The sequence below is a fragment of the Echeneis naucrates genome, chromosome 1, assembly GCF_900963305.1.
Source record: "Echeneis naucrates chromosome 1, fEcheNa1.1, whole genome shotgun sequence".
NCBI lineage: Eukaryota > Metazoa > Chordata > Actinopteri > Carangiformes > Echeneidae > Echeneis > Echeneis naucrates.
In genome coordinates this window covers 5,477,495-5,497,345 of record NC_042511.1, presented here as the reverse complement: position 1 = coordinate 5,497,345, position 19,851 = coordinate 5,477,495, and the positions used below count along the sequence as shown (strand labels likewise).

Sequence of the window (19,851 nt, the reverse complement as noted above, 5' to 3'; positions counted from 1 at the left end):
ATATTTCCATATTGGTTGATATGGGATATTTCAAAGAGGAGGAATATTTCCAACAAGAGTATTTTTATAGAAGCTAAAGATCCTGTGAGAATGTTCACGTTTTTAAGGCTTTATTTTTGAGTACTAAGGACCAGTATATTTTCCAAAGCAGATGTGGAAATAGTAACAGTTAATAACCTATTCAACATATCAGCACATGGTGGGTTTTACATCAGTCTGTCTAAATTATCATTACCTAATTTATCAAATACTGGCACATGCTGCCAAATAGCATGCTCGTAAAGCCCATATCCTTTAAAACGGTGTATAAAGTGACTGCATTTTGTTTCCTTCGTGAATCTAAACTCAGTAGTCTGGAATGTGACACACATAGTATCTGAGGTTGGAAAAACTACCTGCGGAGCCCAGAAACAGGATTTTGTTGAGGCACAGAAGTGAGGAGGAGGAAGAGACAGAGAAGCTGAAGAGGCTGATGACAGACTGGCTGAGCTCCAGAGATCCAGTCTGTAATCAGCTCAGCTCTGATAAGAAACAACAGAAAAAATCTGCTTGGCTGCAAACACAACAGTTCTCCTGTGAGTCAGCAGACACACTCCCCCACTGAAGTTATTTATTAAAGCTGCTATTAGACATGTTTGTTTTTCTATTGTTTTAGTTTATTTCTTATTGCTTTTCCTTTGCTACTTTTTCAGTCTATTTTGTTATTGAAATAACCTTCAATTGCATTTTTTTGTCAATAATTTTTCATTTGAAGTGCTGGGTGTTAACTTTGTCTGATCCTTTTGGGTTTTCAGGTGTCTGTCCCTTTAAGACGCATGGACACTGTCCCTTTAAGACGTCAACCCGGTATAATACCTGTCTGATCAGCATGAGTCCGGATCTGAGATGAACTTTCGTGATAACAAAGCCAGAGCTGCTTCTCAGCTGCTTTCTCTGAGCTCTTCACAGCCGCACACTTCAGCTCCTGTCGCCGTCGTGTTGCGCAACACCGCGAACTTTCGCACCCGGCCGATCTGCGCAGGCGCGAGAGGTGGGGGTGCGATGAAAGTGTGCGAAATGAAAGACACGAGGGAGAGGAGGTGTGTGTCTGAACGGAGCTGCTGTCAAACAGCCTGCCAACGTTAAACCACTCAGCATGTCAGCGTCGGCCGGGGCCGGGGCCGGGCCGGGACGGTTCATCAGTGGGGTGGTCGAAGGTGAGCGGACGGGGACCAGGGCCCCAACCTGCAGGACCCGATCCCAGCTCCAGGTTCCTGCTACAGCTGTTGATTCAGGGCATAAACACTCTCTATCTATCGTTTTGGTGTGTTTTTTAAGGATATAGTTCTATGCTCTGTCAACACTGTGTTTTAGCCATTTTATTGTATTTATTTATAGATTTATTCCACATTTAAGGTCCTTGATGTATTTGTTTATCTGTCCTTGTGAATGGTTCTGTGTACACAAAAGCCTGATCATATTACCCCGGATTGGGCCTAGTGGGGACAGTAAAGTTGTTTGAATTGAAGTGAACTTATGCTGCAGATTTATTCTCTGGAAATACACATTGAATCATACATTAATCACATCTGGCGAGGTTATATCAGGTGATGTTTAACTTGACCTTTGCTTAATGCAGGTTTTTATGGGCGACCCTGGACTATGGAGCAAAGATCTGAGCTCTTTAAAAGGTGTGTGAACACATTACATGCATCTCATTAGCTTCTGAGTTCAGGAAAATGGTGTCCTGATACTGGTGCACATATTTAATTCACATGAATTTACTGCTTTTTCTGCTTCCTGATCCTGAGGGCTCGTCTGCTGTTTCACTTCTACTTTTAAAAGCACTGTGAGGTGACACGTTGTGCGCTTCTGTCCTCACAGGGAGCAGAAGTGGGGTTTGAACACGTACCTGTACGCCCCCAAAGATGACTACAAACACAGGATGTACTGGAGAGACTTGTACACTGCAGAGGAGGCCGGTGAGCTCACACATCCTGAACATTTTTCACAGCTCACATTTTCAAAGACACCTTTTTTTAAAAAAAAAAAAAAAAAAACACCTAATAAAAAAAATTGATTCTTCTCCTCATGACCTGTTGTGGTCTTAATTTAAATGAATGCAGCAGAAGTCACAGCAGCCGGAGCTCAAGGCACTTTCAAATACAGCAGGTCTGGACCCTCTCTTTATAATGAGGGGTGTCACTCTGTAGTAATGATGACAGTCACAGCAATAACAGCAACTACGAAAATAGTAACTGTAAAGCCACGACTGATAAATATCGTAAGAATAGCTAACAACGGTGACAGTAGCTCATAATTAGTTTCCTATTTTGCAGACGTGCAGCTGCAAAATGAACCAAGTCAACAAATTACAAGTAATGTTTCAGATTGAAGGGAAGTGATAACAATTATATAAATAAAGTGTATTGGCATATAAACCACATTTTTATCATCACCATGATGTAACCACATAGATAGTGAATTTGAAAATAAAGGCAATAAACAAAGATGCAATGAATTTTAAGGACACATCGCCTGAACTGAATCAACCAGAAAAAAATGGTGCTCTGGATTCAGGGGCCACACGTCCACACTGTCAGATTACATTATGTCAATTTGGCTGTGACTAAATTTATCTTGCACTGCGCTTGAAGAACTGAATATGCTGACTTCACAAAATTGTTTATCACACTTGACATTGTCATCACAATACTGAACAACGTTATTGCAGACTGCAGATTTTCCTCATTACCTAAAGGCCTGATTTGAAATTTGAGCTATCAAAACTATCATCTCTCTGATTTCTGAGTTCAAGTCAAATCTGTGGTTGCATGTATTTGTTTTTTTTGTTTGTTTGTTTGTTTTTTATAATCATTAGCATTAAGCACAAGTGTCCTACAAAGGTCCATGCTAGCAGGGTGTTCCTCATCAAACAGCTATTCTTATTTATTGTTTTCCCCCCAGAGCAACTCATGGCTCTGATATCAGCAGCTAAGCAGCATGACGTCACGTTCATCTACGCAATCTCGCCTGGTCTGGATATTACGTTTTCCAACCCCAAAGAGGTCGCTGCCCTGAAAAAGAAACTGGATCAGGTAGGACTGAGTATGCATAGGTGAAGAGTGGAGCACTGCAGAATTGAATCTCATCTTTATTGCTCTCTGAAGCTTGTTTTGATACCACATTGCTTTTTATGAAACATGCTGCAATAAAATAGGAACTTTTAACGCGCAGGAATTAGGTCAACATGCAGCTGATGGCCCGGACACTGCTGCAGGTAATAGCTTTAACTCCTGGTGGAATAGCTCTTTTGCTGCAAGAAAAGTCTTTAGCAGGTGAAACTGTTTTTATCCGAGGTTTAACATTTATCATTCAAATTTGAAATGTTGATCACCTCCTTGTTTTGTTTTGTTTTTGTCGTTAGGTGAAGGAGTTTGGCTGCAAGTCCTTCTCTTTACTGTTTGACGACATCGAGACAGAGATGTGTCCAGCTGATAAGCAGGTATTCAGCTCCTTCGCCCACGCTCAGGCGGCCATCACTAATGAGGTGTACCGGCACCTAGGAGAGCCCGAGACCTTCCTCTTCTGTCCCACAGGTCAGACAGCCAAGCGGCACTGAGAACAACACCAAACTTCCAAACAGTCGAAGCACATGGTTAAACGCATCCACAAACTTCATTGAATTTGTTTGGTATTTTTCACTTTTACTTCATTGTGTCCTCAGATTATTGTGCTGCGTTCTGCACTCCCAATGTGTCCCAGTCCTCCTACCTGCACACTGTTGGGGAGACGCTGCTGCCTGGTATAGACATACTGTGGACTGGTGAGAATTCATTGAATCACAACAATGACTCCGTGACTGCACAGAACTAATCACTGCTACAGTTTTATTATTTATATTTAATTAAAAAAATTTTTTTATTTATTATTTATTTATTATTCAGGTCCAAAAGTGGTGTCCCACAAAATCTCAGTTGAGTCCATAGAGGAGGTGTCCTCTGTGCTAAAGAGAGCACCAGTCATCTGGGACAATATCCATGCAAATGACTATGATCCCCAAAGACTTTTTCTTGGGCCCTATAAGGTAAACGTATGCCTGTTGACATTAGCATTAAAAGTGAAAGCAGGGGTCAACATGTGTCTCGGCATGGCTCGGTTTCCTAAAATACTGTCTTCTCTGAATAGGATCGGCCCACTGAGCTGATTCCCAAACTGAAAGGTGTGCTCACCAATCCCAACTGTGAGTTTTTCCCAAACTTTGTGGCCATTCACACTTTGGCTACATGGTGCAAAGCAACTGCTGACGGGGGACCAAAGGATGTGGAGATGGGTGAGGATCCAGTTGGTTTTAATAATAATAAGGATAAGTACTCATATTCTGAAGTACAGATACATATGTAAAAAAAAAACAATTGCTACTTGTCACCTCTGAGAACCATGATGCCATAACGGCTGTTGCCTTATCTAGATGTTTATCTTGTTGGAGATTGGGATGGGAAGTTGGGTTTGGCTGTGTGGTGTGTCCATTATCTCATTGTCTCCAACCTTCACCGCCAGGTGAGGAGGAGCAGGATCCCTATAGTCCCCAGAAAGCTCTGACGCTGGCCCTCACTGACTGGTTGCAGGAGTTCCAGCGCACGGATCAGCCCGGAGGTGGAGTCATTTATCAGAGAACACTTCATGTATTTTTAGCAGTACATCACTGAGCAGTGTGAGCAGTGTGAGAGTCCCAGTGAGGGGAAAAAAGCGTCTTTACATCCTCATCCTTCCAGGCCCTTGTCGTCCACCAGCTTGTCTCAAGAAAGAGTTGTCAGATGAGGAGCCCATGCAGACAGACCTGGGAGAGAACTACGTGCCCGGACCGGGGGACAACCCCCTGTACACAGCCGAACCTCTGACCCTGGACGACCTGAAGCTGCTGTCCGACCTCTTCTACCTGCCATACGAGCACGGGCCCACAGCCAGGACCATGCTGCAGGAGCTGGACTGGCTCAGGAGCAACCGTTGTGCTGCTACTGCAGGAACAGACATGGTGACACTGCGAATTTGGATTTTTCTGTTTTGTTTTTGTATTTAACAGAAGCAGATGATTTTGCACACATTCTGCTCACACAGCTGACGGTGTTTTTCAGACGGCAGAGTGGTGCTCCAGAGCGCAGCGGTTTGATGACATGTGTGATGCGGTGGTGCAGATGTTTAACCGACTCTCAAACGCCCCGAACCGCAGCATCCTGTACGACCTCTACAACTACATCTGTGACATTAAGAGTGGAGTCGGTCTGGCTCGTGCCTTTGTGAAAACACTGGGTGAGAAAATGACATTTTTCCAACAATGATCAGGATACACAGGTTGGTATGTGAAGGGCGGAGAGAAGCTGCTGTGAGTACAATGTATTCAAAGGATAAGGTGATCTTTTCTACACAGATGAAAGCTACTGACCAGAGGGAAGTGTTGATAAAAGAGCAAGCCCACATATACTTCCCTGGTCCAATATTCTTTTCAAATTAGATTCATGAAACTGTTTGCCACTATAACCTGACCGATTCCCGTGTTAAGTTGAAGCACTGGGAGCAAAACAAATACAGCTGATAGAGAAGCAGGAAAGTCTGCTTTTGGACAGAGAAGATGATGGAAACCTCAAACTCTTTAATGTGATTATATTGCAATGAAATGTGGACTGCAGCTTCACCTGTTGTATTTTTGTTTTCATAGGGGGGCAGAGTCGACCCTCGGCCCAGCTCATGAATGATGACCCTGAACCCTGGGGCTTCAGGGGAGGGCTCTCTGGAGAATTCCAGGTAATTCAACATTACAAAGTTTAAAGATGGACACTGTATCATCTCTAAGTTAGCTCTGCATAAACATGAACATGCTGTATTATAGAGAATGCTTCCTGGACATGGAAACAGGGACCTATATAGACATCCTCCCATGACAGCAGTATATTGCATAAGGCCCTTCTGCCCCGAGGACAAGGTACAGACGGCAGAATCTCAGACACTGTGATGTATTATGGTTAACATCCAGTGGTGATGTACTGAGTCGTTTCCCGTCTTAGATGGAGGTGCAGAGGATTTTCAAAGAGATACAGAGTGCAGGAGATGGCGAACCTGCTCTGGTGACACAACCTCCACTTATCTCCGATAGGTCAGTGAGCATCAATTACAATTATAAGAATTTCTGTCGGTTTTTTAAGATATTTTAACATTCCCTCTGCAGCCTGTCAGCCGGGGAACTCGCCCCTTCCCCTCAGTGTGCTTTTGTCCTGGAGGATGAGATTGGGATGTGTGGTTATGCTTTGGCATTAATAGATGCCAAACCAGCAGCAGCCAAGATTCAGGTGATCAAAACGCAAAAATCTTTCTCTAGAATATGAAATGGTAAGATACTGTATTTCATGATTTTCCATCTTTTCCCTTCAGAGGGCAGTAAGTGGCTCTGTGTTTGAGGAATTCCCCTCCTTGATCGCCGTACAAGTGCTGCCCAGGGTCACTGATCCATCTCCAACCAAACGTATGATTGGTGGGCTGTTGTCCTCCATCAGGAGCAGTGGTAGGTTCTGGCCTCCACATAAAGTAATCCATAAACTCAAGTTTCACAGGCTGCATATTCTCCACAAGGAGACACTGTGAAGCCTGTACGTCAGGACAGGAAAGGCTCAGCAGTGTCAGTGTATTCAGGCAAAGGACGTAATGACTGCTGAAGCTTTTGCAGTGAAACACCTCAGAGTTGAAGCTTCGGGTTCTTTTTTTTTTATTATTATTTTTTTAAAAATATGTGTACCATGGTGGCTTTCCCTTCTTTCCCATCCAAAGTAACTAGGATGACAGTCCTGGTGAGCTGAGCAGTGCCAGCACTGTATTTTTTTCGTGAAGGTTTGCAGAAACTAAACTTAACTATTTAGATTTATTGGTTTAAAATGAATGAAAAAAACAGCTGAGCTCAACACTCATGACCTGAGACAAAATGGCGTCTGGTCAGTAAATGTCATTTCAACATCTACATTAAACTTAAATCTGCACTTAAATGTTGTCTGGCTTTGTTCCAACAGTACTTAAAGTTGTTCTTTATCACAAATTAGATGAAGTGGCAAACACTGTTGGGTTTCTTTTCAGGTTCCAGAGGAGCGTTCTGCGAGTTGAGGCAGAGTGATCAGAGGATGTTGAACTTCTACACTAAACTGGGATCATTCAAACCCATTCAAGTGGATGGTCTACATGCAGACATCGTCACCATGGCAACAGACATGTGAATGAGATCAATCAAAGATATTACTCAGGTTTGGGTTCTTGTGAAGTATTAACTCTACAGCATGTAGAACTGATCAAGCCTGTTCATGAAACTTTTTTTTTTTTTATATATATATATATAGCAATGAAATTTTTAAATGTTTACCAGAAGAGTGTATCGTTAAGTTTGAATTGAACTGAATTTGTAGACAGGTAGTGATTTTTTTTTTTTTTTTTTGTGTGTGTGTGCATACAACTGTTTAATGTTAACATCAGACAGTATGGATAAATGATGTGATTTGTTTTACAGTCAAAGATAAGACAAAACAAAAGATGAAATTTTAATGTATGTTTTCAGAATATAAAGGAATATATTAATTCATCTCTAATGAAATCACCGGTGTTTACTTTTTCTGACTGAAAAGAGCAAACATTTACATTGGAACTGAATAACTCAGAATAACTTACGTTTATGGAACATATGTTTCTCTGTATCTAGTGAGCATAACATCAATAATATTGAATTTAATAAGGTGAACTTAAGTGTGTCCGAACAGGTACAATAGAACAGAAAAGCAATGAGTAAGCTCCATATTTCAAGTAATTTAAGGACATTCATATCAAGTTTTATTATTGTTTTTGCTATGTTGTGTTACTTTGTTCCCCTGTGTATCTGACCAGCAGAATTTGGCTGTAGGAGAAGTCTAAATTAACTTGGTGCTTGCAAGACCGACAGCTAATAATAAAAAAGCTGTTGTACCCAGACTCCTCTGGAATATTAGTCATCTACAGTACAATCAGACCAGGGTGTTTATCTCAAGGCTGAGACAACTCTGTTCTCCCAGCTTTGATAATAAGGTAGCTGAGGCTTTAAAAGATCTTAAAAATGGAATTTGGAGATGGACGATAACGTGATGTGTTACCTGACACCACTTTGCTGCATCAGTTACGCAGGTCTGTTGACTTGACTGTGCTTCTCTGGTAGTGAGGCTTGATCCTGCTCTTCTTTTCTCTGCCTCTCAAGTGCAGATTATGTAATGTATAATTTTTAATATAGTAATGAGATGTATACATTTTGTCACACTGTCTTATTGAGAGGGGAATGTAAACCCTAAGACTTAAACGGTCTTGCATAGCTTAGTCAGTCCTTTACTGTTTCACACAGGAAGGACAGCGTTTCCTTACAGGAACATGTGCATCTTCAGCCCTGTCATTTGTTAAATAAACTCAAGCCCTTCATATTTTACATCCCCAATCTTTGTCTCAGGCATTAGCACCCGTCCATCAAGTGTAAAAGCGATGATGTAGGTGGCGATCCTGCCTGCATCCTCCTCAGATTTTAGGGCCAGAATAATCTGATCGTCTGTGTCAGGAACAAATTTAAAGGAGGAGAAGCCGTGGGTGGGGTCAAGAGGTCCAACATGCCGCACGCTGATGTAGCTGAAGTCGGTGGGGCAGGACAGAAGGAGGTTTGTGGCGCGCTGCTCATCTGCAGTCTCTTCGTAGTGCTCATGGCTTGCACGACGAGGGAGGAAGAACCAGCGCTGGAGACGCTCACTCCAAGCCGCTGATTCATGGATAAGATAACCTGTGGAAGGGAGCGATAACGAAACGGATAAACAAAAACTAACATCTGACAGAAAATTGGAAAATACACAAACTTTTATTGGTTATTTGGGTGACTCGTTCATCTGTGTTGTCAAGCTGCATACTCCCAAAAGCATTTAGCCCAGAGTTGTTTTCAGTCTACGTGCAAGCTTCTCTACACACTCATTGGCCAAGGCTGGAGCCCCACCAGTTGCAATCAGTGCCGCTGCAACTCTATTTATTTTTAAACTGAATAAAGAATCTGTATTCTGAAACAAATTTAATGTCAAAATTACTATGTGATAGCAATTCAGACATTGTGTTTGGACACTAAAGAAAAACATCTTTCAGCACCTGGAGGTTGAATTCCTGCTGCACTCCGCAGGGCATTGTAGTATGGCACCCAATTCTCATGCTCCACGTCGCCATGGTAGCCAACAACTTTAACCCACTCTGGGTTGTTATTGACAACTTCCCCAGAGGTCGTAGTCCACTCCTTCCCCAGGCCACCTACATACAGGTGTTCGTCCTTCACTGCCAGCCACTCTGCCTTGAACCCTGAGTACACAAAAGGGACAGATGTGGAATGAGGCATCTGAATCTCATCAGAAATGAAATAAAAAATAAAAAAATGCTGCTATTGAGAAGCAGAGTTACTTTAAATCCACTGGGTCTGTTCAGAATTGGCAATAACAGCTGGTTGCAAATGGTCAGCTCTTTAAGTGCCTGATCACACTTGGCTTTGAAGTCCTGACCACTTGTGTAAAATATTCTCAGTTCCGCAGGAAAATGTTGTGGGACTAATTAGGCCGAGGCTCAGGAAATCAGTTGAATGTGCCGAGGATGATTTTGTATTTCCACCTGGCTGAGGCTGAGGCCTCCTCCAAATGTAGTCTGTAGTCTGTGTAGGGATCAGATATCTAATCCTAGATGTTTCTTGGGTGCATGAGAAGAGGATGTAAATTGCAGATTTGAACTCTGGCCTTGAGACACAACCCAATGTGACACTTTGAGAAGTCTATTGAAAACTGACCTTTGGAGACTGAGCCATCACCGTCAGGTAATATAACCCAGGGGACGGCCTGGTTGCCCTCAATCCTGTACACCACACCTGTGCGGTCGTCTACAGTGTACAGGTGACCGTTGAACGCCACAAGCTCTGACAGCTCCATACCTGCAGCACAGTTAGTAAATAGTCAAACAAGATTTGGCATATTGATTTAAATAGAAAAACACAATGAATATACATATGTACAGGAAAGCTCTTAATCAAGTCATACCTCGTCCCTTCTCAGCCAGATGACTCTCTAGGGTGAGCATGTCAGAATCCCACACTACCTCCAGTCTGTCAGCGCTGTCAGAAACAGTTAGATAACCTCTTTTCATGTAGCTGAACCATGTCTGAGCCTTAGAGCTACGTGATGCAGTATCCAGGTCTGCAATCACACCAATACGGTAGCGGACGCCATTCTTTGTCTTCTCTGGTGGACTTAACGGGTAGGTGTCATTGTAAGGTTTTCCCTTCTTTTGATGGTGCAGGCTGCTTCCTGCAGTTTGTCTGTGATTGTCCCTGAAGATGTTGTCCTCAGCCTCATTGTACAGCTGCAAACTGTGAGCCCTGTTGCGGTAGTATCTTCTGGTAGCAGTATCTCTGTTCCCTACTGTTTGGTGCAGATACAAAATGAGCACTAAAGCTAGCAGGGTTGCCACAGTGATTGCCCGCCATTTTGGGTGAAAGCGCAAGTCTGAGGTGGCAGCCTGTGTCATGGATCCCAAGGCCAAGGGGAGGCCTCGGAGGGTAACACCAAAGGAGGTCATGGACGTACTGTCTTCATTCTCATCATCAGGCGTGGACTCAGAACGATCATTACCAAAGCCTGGGAGGGGGTGAAGCAGGAAAAAGCAGATCAAGAGAAAGGGATGATTGAGGAAAGGGTTTAACAGATAAAAACAAGTTTGGTTTGCTTCATGGAGCTTATAGAAGGCCTTGAAACATTATTGCATGTGTGTACATATACAGTAGAGGCCAATGGTTTGGACACACCATCTCATTCAAATGAATAGGAACATGTGTCCAAATGTTTCGCCCGTACTGTAGCAATGATAATACATAATAGTTTGAGCTGGAGTTGTTTTCATCTCATAATAACTTTCAATTGTTGTAATTGTTTTATTTAATGTATTTGAACAAATGCAGTTTTAAAGTATGAATAGAAAACAACTAGTGTAGAAAATGAACAAATGAACATGGGGAAGGAGGACGTGTTGGGAAGACAGGCTCTCGTCCCCATTGTTCTGTTTACAACAGAGCTTTGTTGTATCGTTTAAGCAGAACCACTATCTGCATACTGAGTAGGTAGCTGGCATGTCAATCTTCCCCAGGACAAGAATCACATAGTTCATTTTAATTAAATCTAATTATTTTCTGCATCCAGATATTTTTTGTACACAGAAGCACATATCAAGTAAAAAGTAAAGCCTTTAACTCTGCTGTGTAGCAACATCAGTTTGGCACCAAACATGTTAGAAATCCACAAACCAAACTCACACTAACATAGAAGTTTGTGAATTTTGTTGCATTTTTCTTTTCGATTCTGTGTTGCTTATAATGCGCAATTGCTCATGGTCACTTAAGTTACACACATATTCCTCTGTCTGTCTTAGGTTCAGCTAATATGACTGAGCTGGCACGCAAACAGATGCCTGGTGAAATACAAGGTGTTCCTGTTTTGGGAGAACGTGAATGCCAAGATGACCCTCGACCTCTGTTGTCAAGGGTGACCAAACTGGTCTGGTGAGCACATTCCAGCGCGAGCACAGGTTGATCTCATTCAGGCTCTCACCTGTACTGAGACACCTAATGCAGCGGCCGTGATCAACATTTATATGTAATAAAAAAACATCATGAAACATGACCTCTCTTCAGCAGTTGTTAAGGAAAATTTGGCATGTTGCCCTTACCCTTCCTGCCCCCTCGTGTTTTCCTACTCTTCAAAAAAAGTTACATCCTAAAATTTAAACCACTTCCCCTGCAATTACAAACAATCGCTCAGATTAAAACCCATAACTGTGAAGACAACAGCATGATGAACACAATGACAAACTGAAACGATTGTAAATTACACATTCACGGTAAAGCTGAAGCAATATCTAGGTGGGCTTGATTTGACAGAGTGGTTTTGTTAGCAGACAGATAATTTAATCCTGTTTAGCAACCCCAATGAATCCATCCAGCAGCATCAACAAAAGTGCTCAACAGTCTTCAACAGCAGTCAAACACATTGCACAGTCAGTAACTGAATTAAGTTCTAACCTATGGGTGTAAATCACTTTCTAGAAATACTTCCCAAAAAATATATTTTTTACCAAGCAGACACACACACACACACACACACACACACAGTGGCAAACCCACATTGCCAACAAATAATGCCCCAGTTGTCACTACAGCAGGTTTCTCATCCCAAACAGACCTGAACACTGCAAAGTGTTAAATTATTCACCCTTCCTTCGTCTCGTTTCTCCTGAATGTGCTGTAGCCATCACTGCATCTCCTCTGCACACATCCCATAATAAACTCCACGTCCATCCCACATGAATAACTGAGCTGCCTCAACAAGTCTCCTCCTCGTCCCTCCGTTAAACTATGTCGAGTTTCATCCTCCCGAGAAGCAAAGTGATGAGAATTAAAAAGGCGTCGGGTGTTGTGTGTTTACTTCAGACAGTGAGTCAGCAGTGACGAGTTGTGTGTTCCTGACCTGAAGTCACAAACGGAACACGCGACCATTTTTCCAGCATTGGCAGGAGCGAAGTGGGACAAAGGCACATTGAGGATCTACGGAACAGACCGTGAGGTCCTCCGTGTCCCTGCCGGCTGCCAGCTCAGCCCCGGACCCGACACAAACCTCCACACTGCCTGTCCGACGACATCAGCCCGTCGGTCGGCGGAGCTGCTAGCTAGCTGCCCGGCTAGCGGCAGCGGCGGCGGCTTTAGCCGGCTAAAGCTAACACTCGGCGGCTCCAAGGAGCCGAGCTGAAATAAGTTCTGCTGTGACCGTCGTGTTGTGGCTTTGTCATCCGGATCCTTACCTGGAGCAGACCCGGTGGGACGTGTCTGACGGCGGCACTGACGGCGGCCTGTAGGCGGCCTGTAGGCGGGGAGCTCCTCCTGCCTGGACCGTGAACGGAGGTCAGCCCCATGTTTGACCTCCAGGTGTACCAGGACCACAAACTAACAGCTTTAATCTGACTGGAAACGACAAACTGAGAGGAGCAGATAATCATCCCTCTGATGGGGGGGCCCCCAGGGACCCCCACATGAACCCCATTAATGTCCCACTCAGTTTGTTTATGTGATGCCACAAATCTAAAGCTAAGATGTGAAAGATGTCTCCACCTTTATATGTTTTTATATGATGCTGTACACCGGCTGTGAGTGACGGACTGGGCTCCAGCTCAGAAATGGATGTGGAGATGGAGGGATCAGGGATATCTGATAACACGCTGACTGAGTCTGATCTGTGTGTCCGCCACAGAGACTGGACCCCCCCGCACACCCCCCAAAAACTGGATACAGCATTGGTCACGTTACTGCTGTAACCATGTGAATAATTAACAAAAGGCCCGAAGACTCGTAGTTATGAATTGTGAACAAATCACTCATTTCCACACTGAGTCTGCACAGCGGCCATGAGACAAGTGAACGAGAGACTCAGGGGCCGAAGAAGTCGTGAACAAATCTGGCGCGCGTGTGCGGACCAGGGAAAAAAGAAAGAATCGTTCACGAACAACACATCTGCTCTATGAGCTACTGGGAAGTGAAGTTAGTCCGCTGCTCTTTGAAATTGAAATATTTACCTTAAGTCATGAATTATAATGCCATTGTCAGAACACAACAGACAAGTCAGAGCAGAAGGGCGCAACAGCAGCACCGTAAACAAATCCATCATACTCAGGTGTCTTATCAGGTATTTTGCTAATGCTAGTCAGCAGGATGGTGTTTGTCCAAATATGTGTACCAGTTTTCATTCCTGTACATCAATGCAGAACGAGAGGCGGAATTTTCTTCATTTTCAAGGTGGCACCATGGAGCCATTTGTTGACGTGCATTTCTGCAACCAGTGAAATGTTGAATTTCACGCATACCTGACATGCTGTCTGGATTTCATGTTTAATGTTTCATGTTTAATTCCACAAAAGGGCAGTAGAAACAGCAGGACAATAATAATAATAATAATAATAATAATAATAATAACGCCAAGGGATGCAATAGAGATCTCGCATTGTAGAGTGCTCAAGTTTTAAAAGAGCATGATTATATAGTTTCTATGTAAATATCTCCTCTACAGCACACATGGAGACAACTGTCAACACACCCAATCACAAATATAAATATTTATTGTGATGATTCTTATGATAATCTACAGGAACGATTAAAGGTGGACAGTGCAAGCGATAAAGTAAACAATTCTTACGAGAATGAATGAACGTACGACATAATGTGCATGAACTAAACTTTAGACAAATTTCTGCTAAAAATATATCTTTTTGAAAATTACTATATTTTTATTGTACAAGATGAAAATAAAAAGTGCAAATATTTTTTTTTTTTTTTTTTAAATCAACAGCTATCAAGTGTGGTTGACCCATTAACTTTCCCTGCGTGAGATATCAGCTTTGTGGTTACATTAAAAAGCTACATTCATTTTATATATGTCAGACTTCAACTCCTGTCATTGTCTTTACAACATGGACTTGTAGTTCATGTTCAGATTGTCACATGGGAAAATGAGAAGAGACAATAACAGGTTGTTTATAAGTGAATGTGAGCAGGTTTATCAGCACTATTATTTGTTACAATCACAATGTTTGATGTGGTTTAATTTTAGGCACACAAATGTCTTTTTAACAAGTAAATGAACAGAACATAATACGATTCTTTAGGGCATTTTCTGGCAACAGTAACTACGATGAACAAAGTTAACTATAAATAAAATAACATTAAACTTGACCCTCAAAACAATCCATACCATATCTTTTTTTTAGTTATTGTACACTTGCTACAGTACAAATGTGAAATAAAACATATTTTAACAGTATTGGTGCATGATACAGAGGTATGTTGATATTATGATGGCACGGACACCTCAGCTCTTCCCCATCATCTTAAAGAGGAGCTACAAAGAATAAAAAAATAAATAATAATAAATAAAATTAAACATGCTTTCGTACATACTGGGAAGTACATTGAATTTAGTATTATTGGAAAAAAAACAAAAAAAACATTCTTTATTACGATCCATTAATATTGCAAAGCTACTGGTGCGGGAGAGAAATGTAGCCATTCAGGAAAATTTCCTTTTAGTGTTTGGATTATTACTGTTTTAAGTGTATATGTACCTTTGTAAGGTGATACTCCCCATCCACCAGTTGCTCAATGATACTGAAGTGATCTGTGTTTGGCACGTCCTCCAAGGTCACATTCAGTCCTGATTCCCCCAAAGTCTGAAAAGTGTCAAGACAAGAGATAAGAATGACCCAAAAATAAACAAAACAAAACAAAAAACAAACAAAACAAAAAAAAAAAAAAAAAAACCTAAGCTTTTTTGAATATGCAGGCTTGGTTTAAATCTGTTTAGAATTGTTTTTTTCATCAATGAAAGCAATAATATTATTTTCAGTTTTACAATAAACATCTTTCACAAATATTTTGGGATCTGATAGTTGACAAAGGCCAAGTGTTTCTCTGTTGATAATATACATTATAGTATATATAGACTATATATATGTATAGTGTTAGGGCTGGAAAATTCACCCCTAAAAAAAAGTATATATACACACACATACGATGATGAGTTAACATTTGTCTGCATGCAGTACTGACTTTGTAGTACTCTTCTGACTGCTTGCGGAACTCTGGCGAGTCATTCTCAGCCACGGCTACAACAATATGGCAGCTGGAGGAGGAAAGTTTGAGCTGAGGGACCAGTTTGCTGGGGCTGTTCCTAACCGCCACCTCCCTGCAAAAAAAAAGATATACCCCAAGGGCAGAGTACTGGCACCACAATGATAATCACAACACACAAAGCGCTTTCAACATCTAAGAACTAAGTAGTTGCATTTCTCATGTCATGGGAATTAGAAGGATTTTTCTATGAAACTAAAAAATCTATATATCACATGACTACATACATCCTCTGAACTCTGACCAATTATGGATTACAAACAGTAATCAGATTAAGGATGGAAATTGCATAATCTGTTCACTTGTTGTTAATCCGATTACCATAAAACCCTTCTTCATCTAGTTGGTAATCTGATTATACTCTTCAAAGATTGTCCCACCAATGCAGACACCATTGGATCCACAAATGACAAAGCAAAACAAATCAAAACTGACGAAGCAGAACCACAGATATCCTTCCGTATTATTCTTCCTCGTCAAAACATGGTACCTTTTATAACCCATAATGCAACTCTTCTACAGGGAAACCAATTGGTGTATTGGTAGGATTATGCTAATGATGGCAAATGTAGCCTTAGGAGATGATGAGTGGGTAACAGTGGCCTGCTAAAGTCACCGAGGCACTTTCTTAGATTTCATGTGTACTTCTGAAGCCCTCAACTGTTTATACTTTTATTTCCTGGGACCTATAAACAGACTTTGAGGTTCCCCTTTAAGAGAGGAAAAACTACCTGACATCATTATCAATAAAATCAAATTAGACAGAACAGGTCAATAAGGTTTTGTCCAAATTCAATTATTATTGCAATAATTATTGCAAATCTGCTACTTTTTTGTTGTCATCAGTTATTATCAATGCAACACAGCTGCTGAATTCTGTCAGCATTACTGAAATTACTCATCCAGGTGAAACACCATCAGGTCTCATTCAGTTACTTTTTAACTGGAGCTGATAATTAGAGGCTCAGTGTTTCTACACAGACATTTGATGACACCTGGTTACTTTCACATGTAACACAGAAACTAACGCAGAAAGGGCCCAGGCCCGGGAACCGAACCCGCAACCTTCTTATTGTGCGCAGTGCTAACCACTATGCTGCTGAGCTGCCCCCGTGTGAATAACAATCCGATCAATATTTGTCAACGTACTCTGTCATCTTCAAAGGATCATTCACGTAGGTGGACAGGATGGGCAGAAGATCATATATGCCACTGACCAAGAATGCTCCTGAGAGACAATTGTTAAACAAACAAAAAAAAAAAAAGGGCAGAAAAAAGCACGAGATGAGCAAATCAACAGTGTCTTAAAACTTCTAAACATCTTTTATTCCACTTAAAAACGGCTAACTATAATGAGGTTACTGCAGATGTATCTCACCTTTGATCTGGGGAGTGATGTTATACTGCGACCAGTCCGTGGAGAGGACCATTGCAGCGAGGTGAGCTCCAGCAGAGTGGCCACACAGGTACAGACCACTGAGGTAGGTCCATAAAACACAAACATGGATTTAAATTGAGCTTTAATATGATAAAACGAGATGATCTTTCCTCACACTGGACGATAACAGAAAAATCAAGCAAGCAATGTTACCTGATATGCGAATACTGCTGAATGACAGACACGACACTCCTGCGCACTTGAGACACCATCAGGTCCATGTTGCCTGAAAAGAAAGGCTGACATTACTGTTCATCTCCTCAAATGATACACCTATCCCCAAGAACAGAAACAACTTTGTCACCAGACTACCTTTGGGGGCGATGTCATAGCCAACAGCAACCACCACCACGCCTTTATTGATCAACGGAACAGCCATGAATCCTGACTCCTCTTTGCTGTAGGTGCACAATGCATTAGCATTTAAAGAAAAGAGCTCTGCATAGACTGAAAATTCAGAGGCCTCAGGGTAAAGATCGCTACCTGAGAAACTGCCAGTAGCCCCCATGTAGGTAAATCACTAGAGGAACATCTTAAAGACAGGGAATGGGGCTTGGTTAGTTGTCATGAGTAATATCAGCTTTTGCATAATTGAAACAAGACAATGGATTGGGTTTGAAGGTCACGGCAGCGACACAAGTCCGTACCCAAAGAAGTGGTGCTGGGTATGTAGACATCCAGTTTCTCCCCATCTCCCTGTCCATATGGCACGTTGAGTAAAGTCTGAGCCAAGCCACGGGCTCGCTCCGTACCTGAGTATTAACACACAATGTTAGACCTAGGCCAGTCTGGACTGTGCCGCATTGTAAATAAAACTGAATTTGAAAAAAAATAAAAATAAAATAAAACTGTTTTGCATCCATGCCATAAAGTGTATTGGTTTGGGGGAATCTAATTTACTGCGTTGGACAAAACTAGACATTCTTGTGTCATTGTTTGAGACTTTAACTTTCTCATGGAGAAACACAAGAGCACAGGAGGTTCATTGTCCGTGTCCAGCAGGGGACCTTTGTTGAGTTCCCCATCTCCCCCTCCCCTCACTCCATGACAGCTCCCTGTTGTGAAAGGCACCAAAAACCTAAACACTGAAATCTATCATACCTCAAAATTATCTTTCATATATCATGATGCTGGTTTTTAGTCAATATTACTCATTTATTTTTATTTATTTTTTTTAAAGAAAACAAATGTAGTAGATTGCATTCTGGTAAACCTGCTTTATTTCCTCCTACATAATAATGTTCACACACAACACAGATGATGCACTTTGAATGGCTCAGAAACACAACTGGGTCTGAACTAACACACATCCCATAGACACATGGAGTGTGTTTCACAGCCCTAATCTAATCTGCAAGGAAGGAAGGAGGGGGGGGGCGGACACACAACATTTACCACGACACCTGTACCCCAACCGGATTTCTGCCTGTAATCAGATCCACCTCCAGAAACGAACCGACCTTCCTTCAAAGCCTTCACATGCGCCTTGATCACGTCGTCTGCAGACATCCTGTGCGACCACCAGCTGGGAGAAAACTGCCTCTCTAGCTCCTGTCAGACGGAGAAAAGACTCCGGTGAGCCGGGTGGCCATGAAAGCAGAGCCCGGACACAGCTCACCGTCAGGCGGCCATGGTAAACAGCGCCCCCCCTCTGCTGCCTCCGCCATAAAGCCATTAAAGCCTCTATGCAAAACGCGCTGTTGGGGACAAACGAGGCTGAGCAAGGAAGATATCATAACGCCAAGAATAATGTCAGCACAAATAAGGAGAGAGAAACGTCTTACATCTTTCTTCATTTCGGTCCAGTGCATCGTTTTATAGTCTGAAGTGACTGAAATCGTAGAAATTCCAGATAAATCCGACCAATCTCTGCAAAAGAGTGGTGTTGCTGCAAAAGTTCTCAATATTTCTACACTGATATTCTGAACTTTAGACTGACGGACTCCACACTTGAAAAGTAAACAGCTCAATAAGTTAAAAAAAAAAAAAAAGAGGGGGGGTATATTGCAGTACCTTTCCCCTCTTCGACCCGGAAACATGTGCAAAGACCGACTATGTTAAAGATTGACAGACACAACATGTGACCACTGAGCTTGCAGCTGCTGTTTAGGAAGTGGCAGTCCTGCCCATGCCTTTATTTTAAGTGTCTAAAACACAGTGGAAGAACAAATAAGGAAAATCACTTTGCATGGATCAGTAAAACAGGTTTTATTAGTAGAACATGCATTTTACTTTCAAATGTTTTCAGCTTTCTTTGTGTTTTCTGTCAGTTTGCTGTATGAAATATAACTGCACAATAAATGCCTTTGTCTGAGTCTGAGTCAAAATATTAAGACCTGACTATTATTGCAAGTCTGTTTGTCTGCACAGAAAGAGGTCCATGCACAAAGACAGTTTGTTCGTGAAACATTTGTGCAAATGCGCTAAGAATGTTAGAGAAGTTTTAATAAAGAGACTGTGCTTGGATTATTGGATATCAGAAACCTTTAAGTTCATTAGTTTAAACATAAAATACCATCTTCTCATTCGCACATCAAACTTTGCAAATAATATATTGCACGAGGTAGCTGTCACACTGTTAGTGTGGTAACAAGTGTGTAGTTAGAAAGAAGCCACTACAAATGAGACTAATGTATTGACCTTCAGTAAA

At 41.9% G+C, this 19,851-nt stretch overlaps 3 protein-coding genes across 9 annotated transcripts; 1 reads left to right on the top strand and 2 right to left on the bottom strand.

Annotated features, from left to right (window-relative positions):
- Positions 1-908: 908 nt before the first annotated feature.
- ogal (O-GlcNAcase like) lies at positions 909-8,787 on the top strand. The gene is made up of 17 exons (XM_029497353.1): positions 909-1,196; positions 1,619-1,670; positions 1,864-1,961; positions 2,947-3,077; positions 3,407-3,578; positions 3,707-3,805; positions 3,927-4,066; positions 4,168-4,312; positions 4,540-4,635; positions 4,755-5,014; positions 5,115-5,289; positions 5,696-5,781; positions 5,867-5,959; positions 6,042-6,130; positions 6,203-6,323; positions 6,406-6,535; positions 7,099-8,787. The coding sequence occupies exons 1-17, from the start codon at positions 1,136-1,138 to the stop codon at positions 7,233-7,235; spliced, it is 2,085 nt and encodes a 694-aa protein (XP_029353213.1). The 5' UTR covers positions 909-1,135; the 3' UTR covers positions 7,236-8,787.
- On the bottom strand, positions 7,481-12,966 carry cant1b (calcium activated nucleotidase 1b). Of its 4 annotated transcripts, none has more exons than XM_029497355.1 (5): positions 12,558-12,877; positions 10,080-10,676; positions 9,833-9,973; positions 9,154-9,357; positions 7,481-8,800 (listed from the first exon to the last, which is right to left on the bottom strand). In XM_029497355.1, exons 1-5 carry the CDS (start codon positions 12,625-12,627, stop codon positions 8,430-8,432), a joined length of 1,383 nt encoding a protein of 460 aa, XP_029353215.1. In that variant the 5' UTR covers positions 12,628-12,877; the 3' UTR covers positions 7,481-8,429. The 4 variants fall into 4 exon arrangements, with proteins under 4 accessions (XP_029353215.1, XP_029353216.1, XP_029353218.1 ...); XM_029497356.1 differs by lacking the exon at positions 12,558-12,877 and adding an exon at positions 12,303-12,509 and having other exon boundaries at positions 7,482-8,800; XM_029497358.1 differs by lacking the exon at positions 12,558-12,877 and adding an exon at positions 12,273-12,506 and having other exon boundaries at positions 7,483-8,800.
- Positions 12,967-14,060: 1,094 nt separating this feature from the next.
- afmid (arylformamidase) lies at positions 14,061-19,162 on the bottom strand. 4 transcript variants are annotated; one of them, XM_029497361.1, is made up of 11 exons: positions 18,986-19,162; positions 18,605-18,898; positions 17,849-17,953; positions 17,685-17,733; positions 17,514-17,599; positions 17,355-17,427; positions 17,142-17,239; positions 16,913-16,991; positions 15,683-15,818; positions 15,199-15,303; positions 14,061-14,975 (listed from the first exon to the last, which is right to left on the bottom strand). In XM_029497361.1, exons 2-11 carry the CDS (start codon positions 18,708-18,710, stop codon positions 14,946-14,948), a joined length of 867 nt encoding a protein of 288 aa, XP_029353221.1. In that variant the 5' UTR covers positions 18,711-18,898; positions 18,986-19,162; the 3' UTR covers positions 14,061-14,945. The 4 variants fall into 4 exon arrangements, with proteins under 4 accessions (XP_029353221.1, XP_029353219.1, XP_029353222.1 ...); XM_029497359.1 differs by having other exon boundaries at positions 18,605-18,752; XM_029497362.1 differs by having other exon boundaries at positions 14,063-14,975; positions 18,662-18,898.
- Between the last annotated feature and the right edge of the window lie 689 nt (positions 19,163-19,851).